Genomic DNA, 12,340 nt, shown 5'->3' on the forward strand with positions numbered 1-12,340 from the left:
CCATCTCCAACTCAACTCAATCCATTCATCCGTCCCGTCCTCACCCCTAACCACGCATTCTAGACTTCCACCTCCAGCGTCTGAAACCCCACCTGCCTGACCATCCAGGGTAACTCAAACCCCGCTCTGCCACACGGGGTAGTACAAGCATGATCCCGCGACAGGAGCCGGCGGATCCACTCGGCTTCTGGAAATAGAGCGTGCACTTGCTCAGCCACTGTATGGGCTTAGCGTGAAGTACCAAACATTTCGATATTTATGCGGTGGAGTCGCTGGCGGTGTGGCGAAGTAGAGTTCGTAATAGAGAATGGTATGTATGAGAGGGATCTAGATTGGAGGTGGGAGGGTGATTATGCAAAGTAGGGATCGTCCAGATTTTGTTGGATATGCGCCAGCAGGAAATGGGTATCTATTATTATGAAACTCGACACGCACTTGTGTACTGCTACGTAGCTCGCTGCGTTGTCTGGGGTATCAAATATGGTTGCCGCAAGCATTGCTATGTGTAGTTGTTTATCGTGCTCCCAGCGATAAACCCTTGAGCAGTCTTCCTCATCATTATTCTGATCGTATAGTTCAATGGTATTTCGTGGCAGTTCCTGTATTCGGTGTCGGGTTGGTGGGACTGGCTAGTTCAATAGGCTCGTGTGGTGTTGCGGGCAGCTCAGCAGCGGGGATGTCTCTGATTGTGTTGTTAGCCCTGATGCTCGATGACCTGATCAAGTCTCATTCTTACCCCGGCACTTCTGTCTGACGATCATAGGCATACTTTTCCTGGGGCGGTGACAAGTCCTCGTTGTTTAGCTCGTTGTTTAGCTCCATTGGGCTTTCAGTTCCATCGTTTGCGGGTTTGTAGCCCTTTTTGCGACGCCAGAAGAAAAAGGCAGCAATAAGAGCCGCAGGTATGCCTATGCCCAGTCCAACTCCCAGTCCCACTCCCAGAGCGACGTAGTTTATTGACCCTCCTTGTGATTCTGGGCGTGTTGTCGCGGATGCTAGAGTAGTTGAGGTTACAAGTACCGAAGTTGGGCTAGTAGATGAGCTCGGCGCAGAGGATGTAGCTGATGGGGTCGAGGTATGGGTCTGAGTAAACGACTCAAGGATAATGGTCATGGTGTAGACGTCGGCCGGTGACTGATTGAAGGAGAAGACTTCGAAGGGGTTTTCGCATTCGCAGTCATCACCACAGCAATATGAATCCGTGTCAGTCGCATTGCAGCTATAGACTGGCGCTCCGTTGTCTTCGATGTCTGTCTCATGATTAGTAGCTATCGATGTATGGGTCGCAATGCGCCTACCAAGGCATTGTCGAACACAGTTCCCGCTCTTCCATGCTTGATCTGTACATGTCCCGCGATGATATCGCGCTTTGACAGGATCGTGGGGATCGGACACACAGAGTCCGTTGGAGAGGCAGGCCTGATTATCGTAACAACACCTAAAATTTGGTGTACCAAGTCAATTCATGTCTCAGGCAAGCTTTGTACAGACAATACTAACGATGATACTATGGCGTTGGGGTTACAGGCTGTGTCGGAATCTACGACATTGCCATTAGGGAAGTAGCAAGTCGCCAAAACAGTCGGGGAGACACTAAGGAAGACGGCGATGCTGGTCGCGACGCGCATCATGTATTAGGGCGTGAATAGCAGTGGGAACTAGGAACAAGTGCGGAGTGTGGCACAGGACAAGATGTCGCCGCGGCGGCGGTGACAGGTGCCTTATAGTGGGCTTGACAAGCCGCCTGAAAGAGAGCCAAACCGAAATGCTGATAGCACAATCCTACGGCCACATTGCGGACGAATTCTTTGGTTGTAATTTGCTGTTCAGGCCTCCCGTTCCGAAATGTCGATCAATGGGGGCGGAATCTGGTGGCATACATCGTGAACTCGACATGGTGTTTTGGATTTTGACTGCTGGCTCTTGTTCTAGTGAGGTTCCCTCATGGTATTGCTTTGGGTGAGATGCGCCCAGACAATGTCATCGCAAAATTGGCATGATGGTAGTTGGTCGCAAGACGATGATGATGGCGGTCATGGAGGCTGAGAGGCGAGCATTGGCGAACCGGGACCCGTGCAGCGCTAGCGTGCCGACGTATCGGAACAGCTCGTGTCGCGTTGGACAATTCTAGCGCGCAACTCAACTCACGACGCAATCTTGAAGATGACGTGACGGATGTTCTTCCTCGCCCGCCCACGACATGTCTGAGCCACGACGGTCGACTCGGGCACGCGCCCGTGAAGAAGCTGCCCCGGCTGCTCCCGAGACGCCCAACGAGAAGCCCGCAAGAGGCGCCAAATCGTCATTGAAGCGCAAGCGGACGAGCCTCGCCGTCAAGGATTCAGCGCCCTCGACGCCCATCACTGACGGCGCACCGTTGCCCCCAAAACAGACACTGCCCCTCCGCATAGTCGACGGCGCCCCTCTGCCCACGCTTCCAGAACCACAGCCTCTGGATCTGCCCTCGAGCGAATGGCAGACGATCCAGCAGAGCGGCGTGCTCGAGACATCGTTTGAGCGGTCCAAGGCAGTATGGCTATCCGGCGCAAACTTCCGCACCTTCCACGCCCACTTCAGCCAGCCCAAGAAGCTCGCCGACCGCACAGACGAGGACAAGGCGCGGACGGCGAGGCAGAAGGAGCTGCTCAAGAACTTCCCCCAGGTCGGCGCTGATAGAGTGAGCGTGAAGCTGGTCATCGAGCCGCATACATTGCCCATCAGACTCTATGGCCCGCGCGAGGTGGGCAAGCCAGTGCAGAAGAAGGCTCCGACACCATCGCCATATGCTCCATGGCCGAATCACAACCACAGCCACAACCAGCCCAATCAACACACCAAATACCAGCCTGCCCAACCCATACAGCAGAAGCCCCAGCCACGTCCGCCACAGCCTCCCAAACCCGTCCAAGCTGCCCCTCCGCCTCAAGCACCCGCCGCCCCCGCGCCCGATCCCGTCATACACATGCTTGCCGCCAGAGCAGGCACGGATCCCGAGCTCAAGGCCGTCATGAAGATTGTCGCTGCTGGGTCCGCAAGCAAGGAGCAGCTCGAGTTCTTCCAGACGCACATCAATGAGTTGACGGCCATTCTGGCGAGGCAGAAGGAAGAGAAAGCGCCCAAGCCAGTACAGCCGCCTCCGACCCCAAAAGCTCCTCCGCCGCCCTCCCCGGCACCCAAGCAGATAGCCCCTCCTCCGCTGCCACGACCAGTTCAGCCTGCTCAGCAGCCCATCCAGCCCAGCGTTCCCAAGCCATACAGCCCAGTTCCCCCACAGGGCCAAGTACAGCAACCTCCGCCTCTACAGCAACCATATCCACCATACCAGAACAGCTTCAACAAACCCCCGCAGTACCACCCACCACCACCGCAGCTGTCTGCCTACAACCCGCCTCCGAGGACGACATACCGCCCGCTGGTCTTTAGCTTTGTGCATGGGAGTGAGGACAAGTTCTATTTCCCATCGTATAGCTTCATGGAGTGGCTTCCCAATGGCACGGGCGCAAAGCTGTCTTTCTTGATAACCAAGATGAAGCCAAAGCCTGAGCCTGAGCCAGAGCCTGTCGTCAAGCCTCCGTCCACACCCGTTCCGAAGTCAACCCCGACGCCGACCCCCACGCCTGGTAATGCCCCTAACGCGACACCCAACGCGCCGCAATCGAACGTCATGACACCAACGCCCAATTCTACAAACCCTACCTTTGCGCCCATACAATCTGCGACACCAGCTCCATCAACGCCCTTTCTGCCGCCTAAACCTCCCCAACGAATCGAAGACTTCGACGAGATGAACGAAATAGACAACATTGAATTCTACCAGCCCGTCACTGTCCTGCTGCTCATCGAACACGATGACGGCGACGAAATAGCAAGTGCTTTACCGCGCTCAATACGGCCGCCGCACGTTGTAGAAAAGTACATGAACGAGGTCTTTGATCGGTGTAAAAGAGCGGATGAAACGTATCTGGCATTCAGGTTGCCAAGGGATGCCGATGAAGGGCCAGAGAAGAGGGCCAGGAGTGGAGAAGCGACGCCTGCGCTTGCGACGCCGACCCAAGATGTTGTCATGGGAGGTATGGGGGCGTCCAGTAGCAGTTTGGCAGAGAAGAAGAAGGCGGGACGACCTAGGAAGAGTCTTGCCTGAGATAATTTTAAATCTCTGTTGCGGTTCCGGAGGCTTTGGAGTAATCCTCCGTCGTGTAAAGTACAAATGATACCCAATCTTTATTGTTAAGCTACACCCCTGCTCTCTCTATTGTTACAATTGGCCACGAGTCTCAAAGAGTGAGATGTATATGAGTTGTTGTTATTTCATATCTGTATGTTCTCCCTCACATGTGGGATCTCGAATTGTCGTCGCTCAACTCCGATGCCAAGATTTCTGCTGCGGCCTGCTTATCCCGGTTAGACCGCCCGCAGTATCGCTATCTGCCAGTTGACATACGTTTGTGCCTTCATCACACTTTACCTCCACATCAAAGTAGAATCAATACCTCGAGCTCACAACACTCGAGTTTCTCTTCGTTGCTGGTTATCAACGGTGCAAGATAGCGCGACCGCGCAACACGTGACCGCAAAGATGCCCAACTTCAAAGCCATCTTCTCAAAAGCATACTGGACATTTGCCATCCTGGGTATCATATGGGCGGCTTTTGTGGGCCTGTTGATGAACCCCACGGCACAAAGACAGTACGTTGACCAGTATCATCTTTTACATATTCTAGACACTGGACCTGACACCGACTTAGCGCTCTCTACGCCCACAAACTCCACACTTCCTTCTTGCATAACGTTTCTAACCCAGAAGAGTTTGGATTTGCAAGTTAGTGCCTTAAATGAATCTCTACCGTGTTCGATGCTGATGAAGAATTCTATAGAGGGCCAGGTCCAACCTTTTTGGCTTACTACTGCGGATCAAGAGAAGCTGTATTGTTGGCATGTGCTTCCTCTAGATGTCTATCTGGAGAATGAGCACGAGCTTTATACCAAGGCTGTTTCGGGAGAGACTGTAGATGAATTGAAGGGGACGGTTGGGGAAAAGCTGTTGAGTAGCGACCCAGAGAGTAAAGTCGTGATCAATTTCCATGGTGTAGGTTTTGCGTTCGTTCAGTCCTCTACTCTTTCCTTCAGATTGTCTCTCTCCTATTTCCATAAGTCTGTGATATTTCTGCGTCTTGTTTCCTATCTCCTTTTCGGTTCCAGGTCACTCTCTACAGAACCGACTCTTCTCCAGTCTCTCCACCAGTCATCCACGTCTTTCGATACCACGCAGTCTCGACCGGCTCATGCTAACGCACCCAGAACGCCGGCCATCTAGCCCAAGGCCACCGTCCCTCAACCTACCGTTCCATCTCTGGTATTCCAAAAACCCACCTGCTTACCTGCGACTACCGCGGCTATGGTCTCTCCACCCTAAATAACTCCCCTCACATCCCTACGGAAAGCGGTCTCATCACCGACGCCACATCTTTGATATCCTACATCAACAACGACCTTTCCCACCCCAGCACCCGCACCGTCCTCCTAGGCCAAAGCCTCGGCACCGCCGTAACATCAGCAGCAGCCCTCTACTTCACCCAGCCCACATCCGACCTCCTTCCCGCCATGCCCCATCCATCCGCCATGGCGAGTTCCAAACGCCAGTTCGACGGGTTCGCCGGCATAGTCCTAGTCGCGCCCTTTACCTCGCTACCCCAACTCCTCAAGACCTACAAAATCGGCGGCATCATCCCCGTCCTAAAACCACTACAATCCTACCCCAGAATCGCAAACTACCTCGCGTCTCGCATCGTCGACCCCTGGCCCACACTCCTCCGTCTGCGGGCCTTGATCTCGGCCCCTGCTAGCAAGAAAAACGGATTTCGTATCACGCTTCTACATGCGCGCAATGACCAGGATATCACGTACTGGGAATCTGAAGCTTTATTTGGGCCACTGGCTTCTCAAATGCTGGGCGAGGAAGGTGTTGCGGCCGAGGAAGAAAGGAGAACGATTCAAGGGGGTGATAGGGTGAAGAGGGGGGCTTTTGCGTACAAGAAGGTTGAGGATGACAAGGGGGATAGGATGGTGGAGCTGGAGGTTGTGAGGTTTGGCGGGCATAATGAGGTTGTTGGGTGGACGCAGGTTAGTCTTGCGGTTAGGAGGGCTTTTGCGAGGAAGACGTTGAGGCCGGGGCTGGATGTGGAGTAATTCTTTTGAAGAATACAGCAACAGGGAAGAACAGTGAGGAGATGGTTTTGAGCTGTTGAGGGGATATCATTCGTCGTCGCGTGGCGGCGTTATATACTACATGTACAATACTTCTACATCTTTCTACCCATTCATCCCACAAGAAATGCGCCAGACGTCCGTCAATGTAGATAGATGTAAGCTTCCGCCCATAGATCGTAAAAAAGCCCATGGTAGCTTTTCCACCATTTCTCTTTTCTGATGCCACTCAGGCCCGAGAAGGATGAGCTCAAGCATTCCTATCCTTTTGTTCTTTTTCGTACTTGGACACGAGCTCCTTCTGCAACTGCGGTGGTGCAGGACTGTAATGGCTAAACTCCATGCTGAACTCTCCCTTACCCTGCGTACTAGCACGCAATTGACTACTAAAGCCAAACATGCTGTTCAAACTACAATCCGCGTAGACGGTAAAGTCTTCAGGTCCAATCTCTGTATCGTTGATGACAGCGTTACGCTTGTTTAGCAGGCCGACAACGGAACCCTGGAACTCGTTGGGCGCGGTGATGGTGGTCTTCATGAGCGGTTCAAGGACCTGCGGTGCACCAGCCTGGAAGGCCTTGCGGAAAGCCTGCTGTGTAGCATTCTTGAAAGCCATTTCCGAGGAGTCGACAGCGTGGGTAGCTCCGTCGTTGATGACCATGGAAGTACCCAGAACCTTGTGACCGAGAAGCGGGCCCTTGGCTGTCGAAGCCATGAAACCCTTCTCACAGGCAAAGAGGAACTTTTCGGAAATGGTGCCACCAGAGATTTGCTGCTCAAACTTGTTCTCGCCAAGTGATTCGCTCGGCTCCATCCAGCCTACTACACGGGCAAAGTCTCCCGATCCACCACTCTGCTTCTTGAGTGTGTGGTCAAAGTTGACGCGCTTGGTTATTGTCTCGCGGTAGGCGACTTGCGGTTGTCCAGTCTCGCACTCGACGCGGTATTCACGGCGCATGCGCTCTACGTAAATATCGAGGTGCAATTCTCCCATACCAGAGATAATGGTCTCTTGCGATTCGGGGTCGGTGTGAACTCGGAAAGTCGGGTCTTCACGCGTGAAACGGCTCATGGCTTTGCTAAAGTTCGGTGTGTCCTTGGTGTGCTTGGGCTTGATCGACAGCGAGATGACGGGTTCGGGGACGAACATGGAGGTCTAATACGTTAGCTCGAATTCAGCATAGTAATAATGCAGAGTACTTACCATGGTGTATCCGAGGTTGCCGTCCGTGAAGGTATCTCCAGACGCGCAGTCGACACCGAACACGGCGCAAATTTCTCCAGCACCAATTTCGGGAATTTCCTCCATGTCGTTGGAGTGCATGCGCACAATCTTTGGGATCCTAACCTTCTTGTCTGACCTCGCGTTGAATACGTTCATGCCCTTCTTTAGCGTACCCTGGTACACACGGATGTACGTCAACTGTCCAAAACTGCTCTCTTCCAGCTTGAAAGCCAGACCGACAAACGGCAGGGAGTTGTAAGAGACCAGCTTGACCGGAGCTTCCGCTCGCTTCTTGTCCAGTGCCATGTTCTCGACTTCGGAGGGGTTCGGTAGGTAGTCGCAAACGGCGTCGAGCATCGGTTGGACAGACTTGTCGGCAAGCGCTGAACCCATCATGACTGGGGTGAACTTGAGAGAAATGGTCGCTCGTCGAATCGCAGCCTTGATCTGAGGGATTGTCGGTTCCTGCTCGTCCAAGAAAAGCTCTGCCATCTCATCGTCAACATCGGCAAGTGTCTCGATGAGCTTTTGCCTCTTCTCCTTGCAGAGCTCAACGATATCCGCAGGTATCTCGTCCGTTTCCCTAATGATCTCGCCCTTGGGTCCTTCGTTGTATATCGCCTTCATCCTGACCAGGTCTACGACACCCAAAAAGCCGTCTTCACGTCCAATGGGTACTTGGAGAGCCGCAGCTGGGATGCGGAGCTTCTGGTTGATCTGGTCGACAGCCTTCCATGGATTGGCGCCCATACGGTCCATCTTGTTTACGAAAGAAATCCTGGGAATGTTGTATCGCCTCATCTGCCTGTCGACTGTGATGGTCTGACTCTGTACACCACTGACAGCACAAAGAATCATGACAGCTCCGTCCAGGACGCGCAGCGCTCGCTCAACCTCGATGGTAAAGTCGATATGGCCGGGTGTGTCGATCAAGTTGATGTGGTATTTCTCCTCCTTGCCCTCGTCATTCTTCTTGACCCAATCACAGAAAGTCGCTGCGGATTGGATAGTAATACCCTTCTCGCGCTCGAGATCCATAGAGTCCATCTTCGCACCCACGGCATCTTTGCCTCGGACTTCGTGTATAGCGTTGATTCGGCCGGTGTAGAAGAGGACGCGTTCGGTGGCGGTCGTCTTTCCGGAGTCGATGTGTGCTGCAATGCCAATGTTTCGTACTCTCGATAGTCGCTCCCATTCGACAGGGTCTAGGTTCTCGACAATCTTCTCTTGCGTCAGGGTAGACGGATCATCCTTGGCCTGCTCCAACCTAAATTTCTCAATCAGCCTTCGATTGCTTCCTCGCCATCGCAAAGCCAGATTGTGGCACGTACACTTGGGCGGCTGCAGACTGCCATCTTCGCTGTGGCTGCGTTGTCTGGTTGCTTATCCAGGTGTCGGTCTTGGTTCCGTTGGTATACGGTGTGCGCGTTGCCGCAATTGTCGAGAGAGCGCATCGGGAAGGCGTTCTGGCAGCCGACCGAGCAGAAGAGCGCAGAGTGCTCGCAGCGAGCGATTGCGCCCGGAAAAGAGATTGGACCCTCATCTTGAACACCCTAAGACGCTTCAAGAAGAAAAAGAACGAAAGGACGACACGGGGTCTGCTGTCGCTTCGGATTGTCGAATTGCCCGCCAGGAAAAAGTTGGGCTATCGGAGTTTCGGGCGGAGGTGCCAGTCACGTGTCAACATATCAGCATCTGTGGCAGAAACGTCCCCCAAATGATTGGAGCAGCAAGTTGCCAATTTGGAGTGAAGAATGGGATTGAGATCTACAGGTAATTTCTGCCAGCTTCTGCAAAGCCTATCGCTAAATCAACAACTATGCACGCAAATAGTCCGTATCCAAACCCATCTCTCCCCTCCTTGTCCTTAGGTATCCGTCCATGAATCTCATATGCGCCAAGCAATCGCTCCAGAAAATGCTGTTAAGAAGTGAAAGAAGGATAAAACGTGGGTAGATAGAATTGCTCTTGAATCCATCGCGTTTGCGCTCATGGGCAGCTGAGACAGTGCCATGCATTGCAGGCGTGGGACTTTCAGACTGTTTGTACCGCGGTATACAAGATGCACGACGTCTTGTCTACCGGACGGCCTCCTCCTGGACGTTTGGTGTCTGAATCTCTGCGACTGATGATTCCGCATCTTGGACTGGAGTGGCTGCCTTCTCTGGCTCGTGTGATGCCTCATCGACGGTGGCCTCTTCAGGTGCCTGCTCAGAATGTTCGGAATGCTCAGCTTCCTTTACAGGCTCCTCCTCAGTTTTGTGCTCTTCAGAGTGTCCGTTTGTCACTACTTCCTTCGCCTTGGCGGCGACCTCTTCCACCTTCTTCTTTCCCTTTTGGAGAGTGTTGGGCTTGGAGGGCGCTGCAGCTTTACGGGGTGGAGACGAAGCCTTCTCGTGAGGTTTGTCGTGTGTCTTGCTGGAGCTGGCAGCTGTTGGTCGCATCATACGCTCGAGGAAGCCCCCTTTGGGCGCAGAACTTGCGGTCGAGGTACGCGATTCAGGCCGCTTGGGCGCGCTGGGTGCGAGAGACGTCCGCGAGGTTTTTGGTGCCGCGGTCTTTGGCGGTGCAGCACGAATTGTAGTGGATGGCTTGCGTGTGACCTTGGGCTCTTCGCCGTGTTTGGCAGCCGAGGCAGCGGTGGGTGCGGTCAGACGAGATGGCAGACCGACTGGACGAGTGGGCGACTTCGGGGTCGGCTTTTTGAAGCCAGTTGGTGAGGTGCTGTAGCAATGTTAGCATCAACGCATTACTTGAAATCGTCTTGAACGTACCTTTTACGAGGAGCGGTGGCGATTGGCTTAGGGATCGCGGGCTTCTTGTTCTCTCCAGGCGCTGCGGCAGGCTTAGCCTTAGCTGCGGCAGTGGCGGTGGGCGCTGTGGCCGAGGAAGATGCCGCTGGTCGCAGAGAAGTGCGACTCGTCTTTGTGGTGGGAACCTTGGCTGCTGGGGCTTTTGTCACGGGAGGTTTGGCGGCGGGCGCTTTGACGGCCTCTTTGGGAGCGACTGGCTTTGGCGCAGCTGCCGGCTTCGTAGTCTTGACGGGACTAGGCTTCGGAATAGGTGCGGTTGTCTTGGCTTTGGTAGGGGTTTTGGGTGCAGCTTTAGGGAGTGGGCTTTTGGCGGGTGCGGCAGGTGCCTTTGTAGGTTTGGCGGTAGAGATTGCGGCAGGCTTCTTGATCTCCGGCTTCTTAGTCGGGGGAGATCCATTGGCCTTTGCTTTGCTTTCAGCCGGCACAGCAGCCTCTGCAGCGGGTTCACTGCTCGAGGCTGCTACCTCGACAGGCGCAGGAGTAGCGGGCGCGTCAGAAACAGCGGTCTCTTCAGCAGGCGCCGCTGGCTGTACGGCAAGCTCTTCCTGCACTCCAGGCACAGCCTCGTCGGATTTCTCAGCAGGTTCAGCAGTGGTTGGAGATGGGGCGGATAGCTCTTCGTTTGTGGCGGCAGCTTCCTTCTCGCCAGCGACCTCTTCTGCGATTGCAGCTTCTTCGACCGCAGCGGTTTTCTCTGCAATGGCGTTTTCCTCGGCAATAATAGCGTCGTCGTCGACGGGAGCTTCCTCCAGCGCAGGCTTGCCCTCTTCAACAACAGCTTCCTCGGTAGGGATTGCAGGCCTCAGCGCAACATCCTCCTGCGCGCCTGTAGTAGCTTTGTCCGGGTTCTCTGCAGGCTGGGCGGGAGCGGGTTCTGGCGAGGGTTCTGCGGCGGCCTCAGCGACGCTCTCTTTGGTTTCGGCTGGAGTCTCGTCGACTGGAATCTCCTCAATCTCAGGAGCTGGCACGACGACGTCTGCCTCCTTCTTGGCGGCAGCAAAGGTGGAGTCGGGGAAGTCGGAGCCCTTCATGATGGCGCCGAGGTTGACCATGTCGGCGGTCGAGTTGTCGTGGATAGGCGGAGCTGGCACTGAGGATTCTCGCGATGCGACGGCCTGTTCTGGGACAGCCTCCGGGATGGCGACGCTCTGTCTGCGCTGCTCCTTCTCCTCGCTGACGGCTTTGCGGAGCTCAGCAAGCTCTTCGGTCTTGTCCTGGCTCACGCGGAAGCTCTCTCGCCGGGTCGCGTTGACGCTATTCGAGGGCGTGCCCTTGGTCTGGCCCAGGTCGGTCGAGGCGGTCGGGGGGTGGGCGCCGGAAGGCTCGACGGAGACAAAGGACGCGCGCACCTTTGATTTTGGGCGTTCTTGGGCGTCGGCGGCCGCTGCATTGTCTGTAGGGGAGCGGCCGCGGGGCTCAGGCGAGGCAGCGGCGTTTCCGTTTTCAAACATTGCGCGTAGATTGCGCACGCCGTTGGACATGGCTGCAGTCAGACGAGGCGATCGTCAGTGGTGGGTATCAGCAATGCGGTGGTGGGCGTCGGTCGCGGTAGGATTAAGATATATATGAGGATACGTGGGAGATGGCCGTGGCCGCGCCTGAAACCCGGCCAATTTGTTTATGTACAAGCAGTGACGACTGCGCGACAGGGATATCCGGGCGTTGCACGGGGAGGGTGCAACTTACAACAACAGATCTCGAGAGCAAGCAGCGGTCAATTGGCCTTTGGGTCAAGAGCAGGAGTGGTGGTCGTGGCGGAACCCCTGGGGAAGTTATTAGGTCGAAGGAGTCGATGGTGCTCCGGAGTAACCAAGACAACTGCGCCGAAAGCATCATAGCGTTACAGTGACGTCTAGCCTCGACCCAAACTCGCGCACAGCACAGCATTGCGCAGAGCCTGTGCACTGTATAATCTGTCATCTGCACACACACACGACGTCTAATTACCTCCGTATCCCTTTATCGACCCCCTGAGTGCCCTCGTTGAACATGTACAGAGCCTCTCACTGCATACACCGCTCATTGTAAATGCCGCATTGTCGGCCAGCTCTCAACGTCCATCTCCAGTGATGCATGCAGAGAAAAAAAATAAAAGAGA

General features: G+C 54.7%; 5 protein-coding genes across 5 annotated transcripts; 2 read left to right on the plus strand and 3 right to left on the minus strand.

Annotated features, from left to right (window-relative positions):
* Positions 1-576: 576 nt before the first annotated feature.
* On the minus strand, positions 577-1,628 carry ACET3X_005356 (uncharacterized protein; the record flags this gene model as incomplete). The annotated part of the gene is made up of 4 exons (XM_069451552.1): positions 577-682; positions 737-1,250; positions 1,299-1,438; positions 1,501-1,628. 4 exons carry the CDS (start codon positions 1,626-1,628, stop codon positions 577-579), a joined length of 888 nt encoding a protein of 295 aa, XP_069307400.1.
* Positions 1,629-2,200: 572 nt separating this feature from the next.
* ACET3X_005357 (uncharacterized protein) lies at positions 2,201-4,141 on the plus strand (the record flags this gene model as incomplete). Its single annotated transcript, XM_069451553.1, has 1 exon — positions 2,201-4,141. One exon carries the CDS (start codon positions 2,201-2,203, stop codon positions 4,139-4,141), a length of 1,941 nt encoding a protein of 646 aa, XP_069307401.1.
* Positions 4,142-4,467: 326 nt separating this feature from the next.
* ACET3X_005358 (uncharacterized protein) lies at positions 4,468-6,221 on the plus strand. Its single transcript, XM_069451554.1, has 4 exons — positions 4,468-4,686; positions 4,746-4,819; positions 4,875-5,086; positions 5,299-6,221. Exons 1-4 carry the CDS (start codon positions 4,577-4,579, stop codon positions 6,184-6,186), a joined length of 1,284 nt encoding a protein of 427 aa, XP_069307402.1. The 5' UTR covers positions 4,468-4,576; the 3' UTR covers positions 6,187-6,221.
* A 216-nt stretch (positions 6,222-6,437) lies between these two features.
* ACET3X_005359 (uncharacterized protein) lies at positions 6,438-9,049 on the minus strand. Its single transcript, XM_069451555.1, has 3 exons — positions 8,761-9,049; positions 7,409-8,696; positions 6,438-7,360 (listed from the first exon to the last, which is right to left on the minus strand). Exons 1-3 carry the CDS (start codon positions 8,970-8,972, stop codon positions 6,455-6,457), a joined length of 2,406 nt encoding a protein of 801 aa, XP_069307403.1. The 5' UTR covers positions 8,973-9,049; the 3' UTR covers positions 6,438-6,454.
* A 149-nt stretch (positions 9,050-9,198) lies between these two features.
* ACET3X_005360 (uncharacterized protein) lies at positions 9,199-12,042 on the minus strand. Its single transcript, XM_069451556.1, has 3 exons — positions 11,929-12,042; positions 10,204-11,725; positions 9,199-10,153 (listed from the first exon to the last, which is right to left on the minus strand). Exons 2-3 carry the CDS (start codon positions 11,721-11,723, stop codon positions 9,508-9,510), a joined length of 2,166 nt encoding a protein of 721 aa, XP_069307404.1. The 5' UTR covers positions 11,724-11,725; positions 11,929-12,042; the 3' UTR covers positions 9,199-9,507.
* Between the last annotated feature and the right edge of the window lie 298 nt (positions 12,043-12,340).

The sequence above is a fragment of the Alternaria dauci genome, chromosome 4 (genome assembly GCF_042100115.1).
Source record: "Alternaria dauci strain A2016 chromosome 4, whole genome shotgun sequence".
Taxonomy (NCBI): domain Eukaryota; kingdom Fungi; phylum Ascomycota; class Dothideomycetes; order Pleosporales; family Pleosporaceae; genus Alternaria; species Alternaria dauci.

Bases quoted from the DNA above. Each gene is read 5' to 3' on its own strand.
- ACET3X_005358 (XM_069451554.1), top strand. From the start codon at position 4,577: ATGCCCAACTTCAAAGCCATCTTCTCAAAAGCATACTGGACATTTGCC. The intron at 4,687-4,745 runs GTACGTTGACCA...ACACCGACTTAG, and splicing joins AACCCCACGGCACAAAGACA to CGCTCTCTACGCCCACAAAC. The intron at 4,820-4,874 runs GTTAGTGCCTTA...AGAATTCTATAG, and splicing joins AGAAGAGTTTGGATTTGCAA to AGGGCCAGGTCCAACCTTTT.
- ACET3X_005359 (XM_069451555.1), bottom strand. From the start codon at position 8,972: ATGAGGGTCCAATCTCTTTTCCGGGCGCAATCGCTCGCTGCGAGCACT. The intron at 8,697-8,760 runs GTACGTGCCACA...TGAGAAATTTAG, and splicing joins CAGTCTGCAGCCGCCCAAGT to GTTGGAGCAGGCCAAGGATG. The intron at 7,361-7,408 runs GTAAGTACTCTG...CTAACGTATTAG, and splicing joins GCAACCTCGGATACACCATG to ACCTCCATGTTCGTCCCCGA.
- ACET3X_005360 (XM_069451556.1), bottom strand. From the start codon at position 11,723: ATGTCCAACGGCGTGCGCAATCTACGCGCAATGTTTGAAAACGGAAAC. The intron at 10,154-10,203 runs GTACGTTCAAGA...ACATTGCTACAG, and splicing joins GCCACCGCTCCTCGTAAAAG to CACCTCACCAACTGGCTTCA.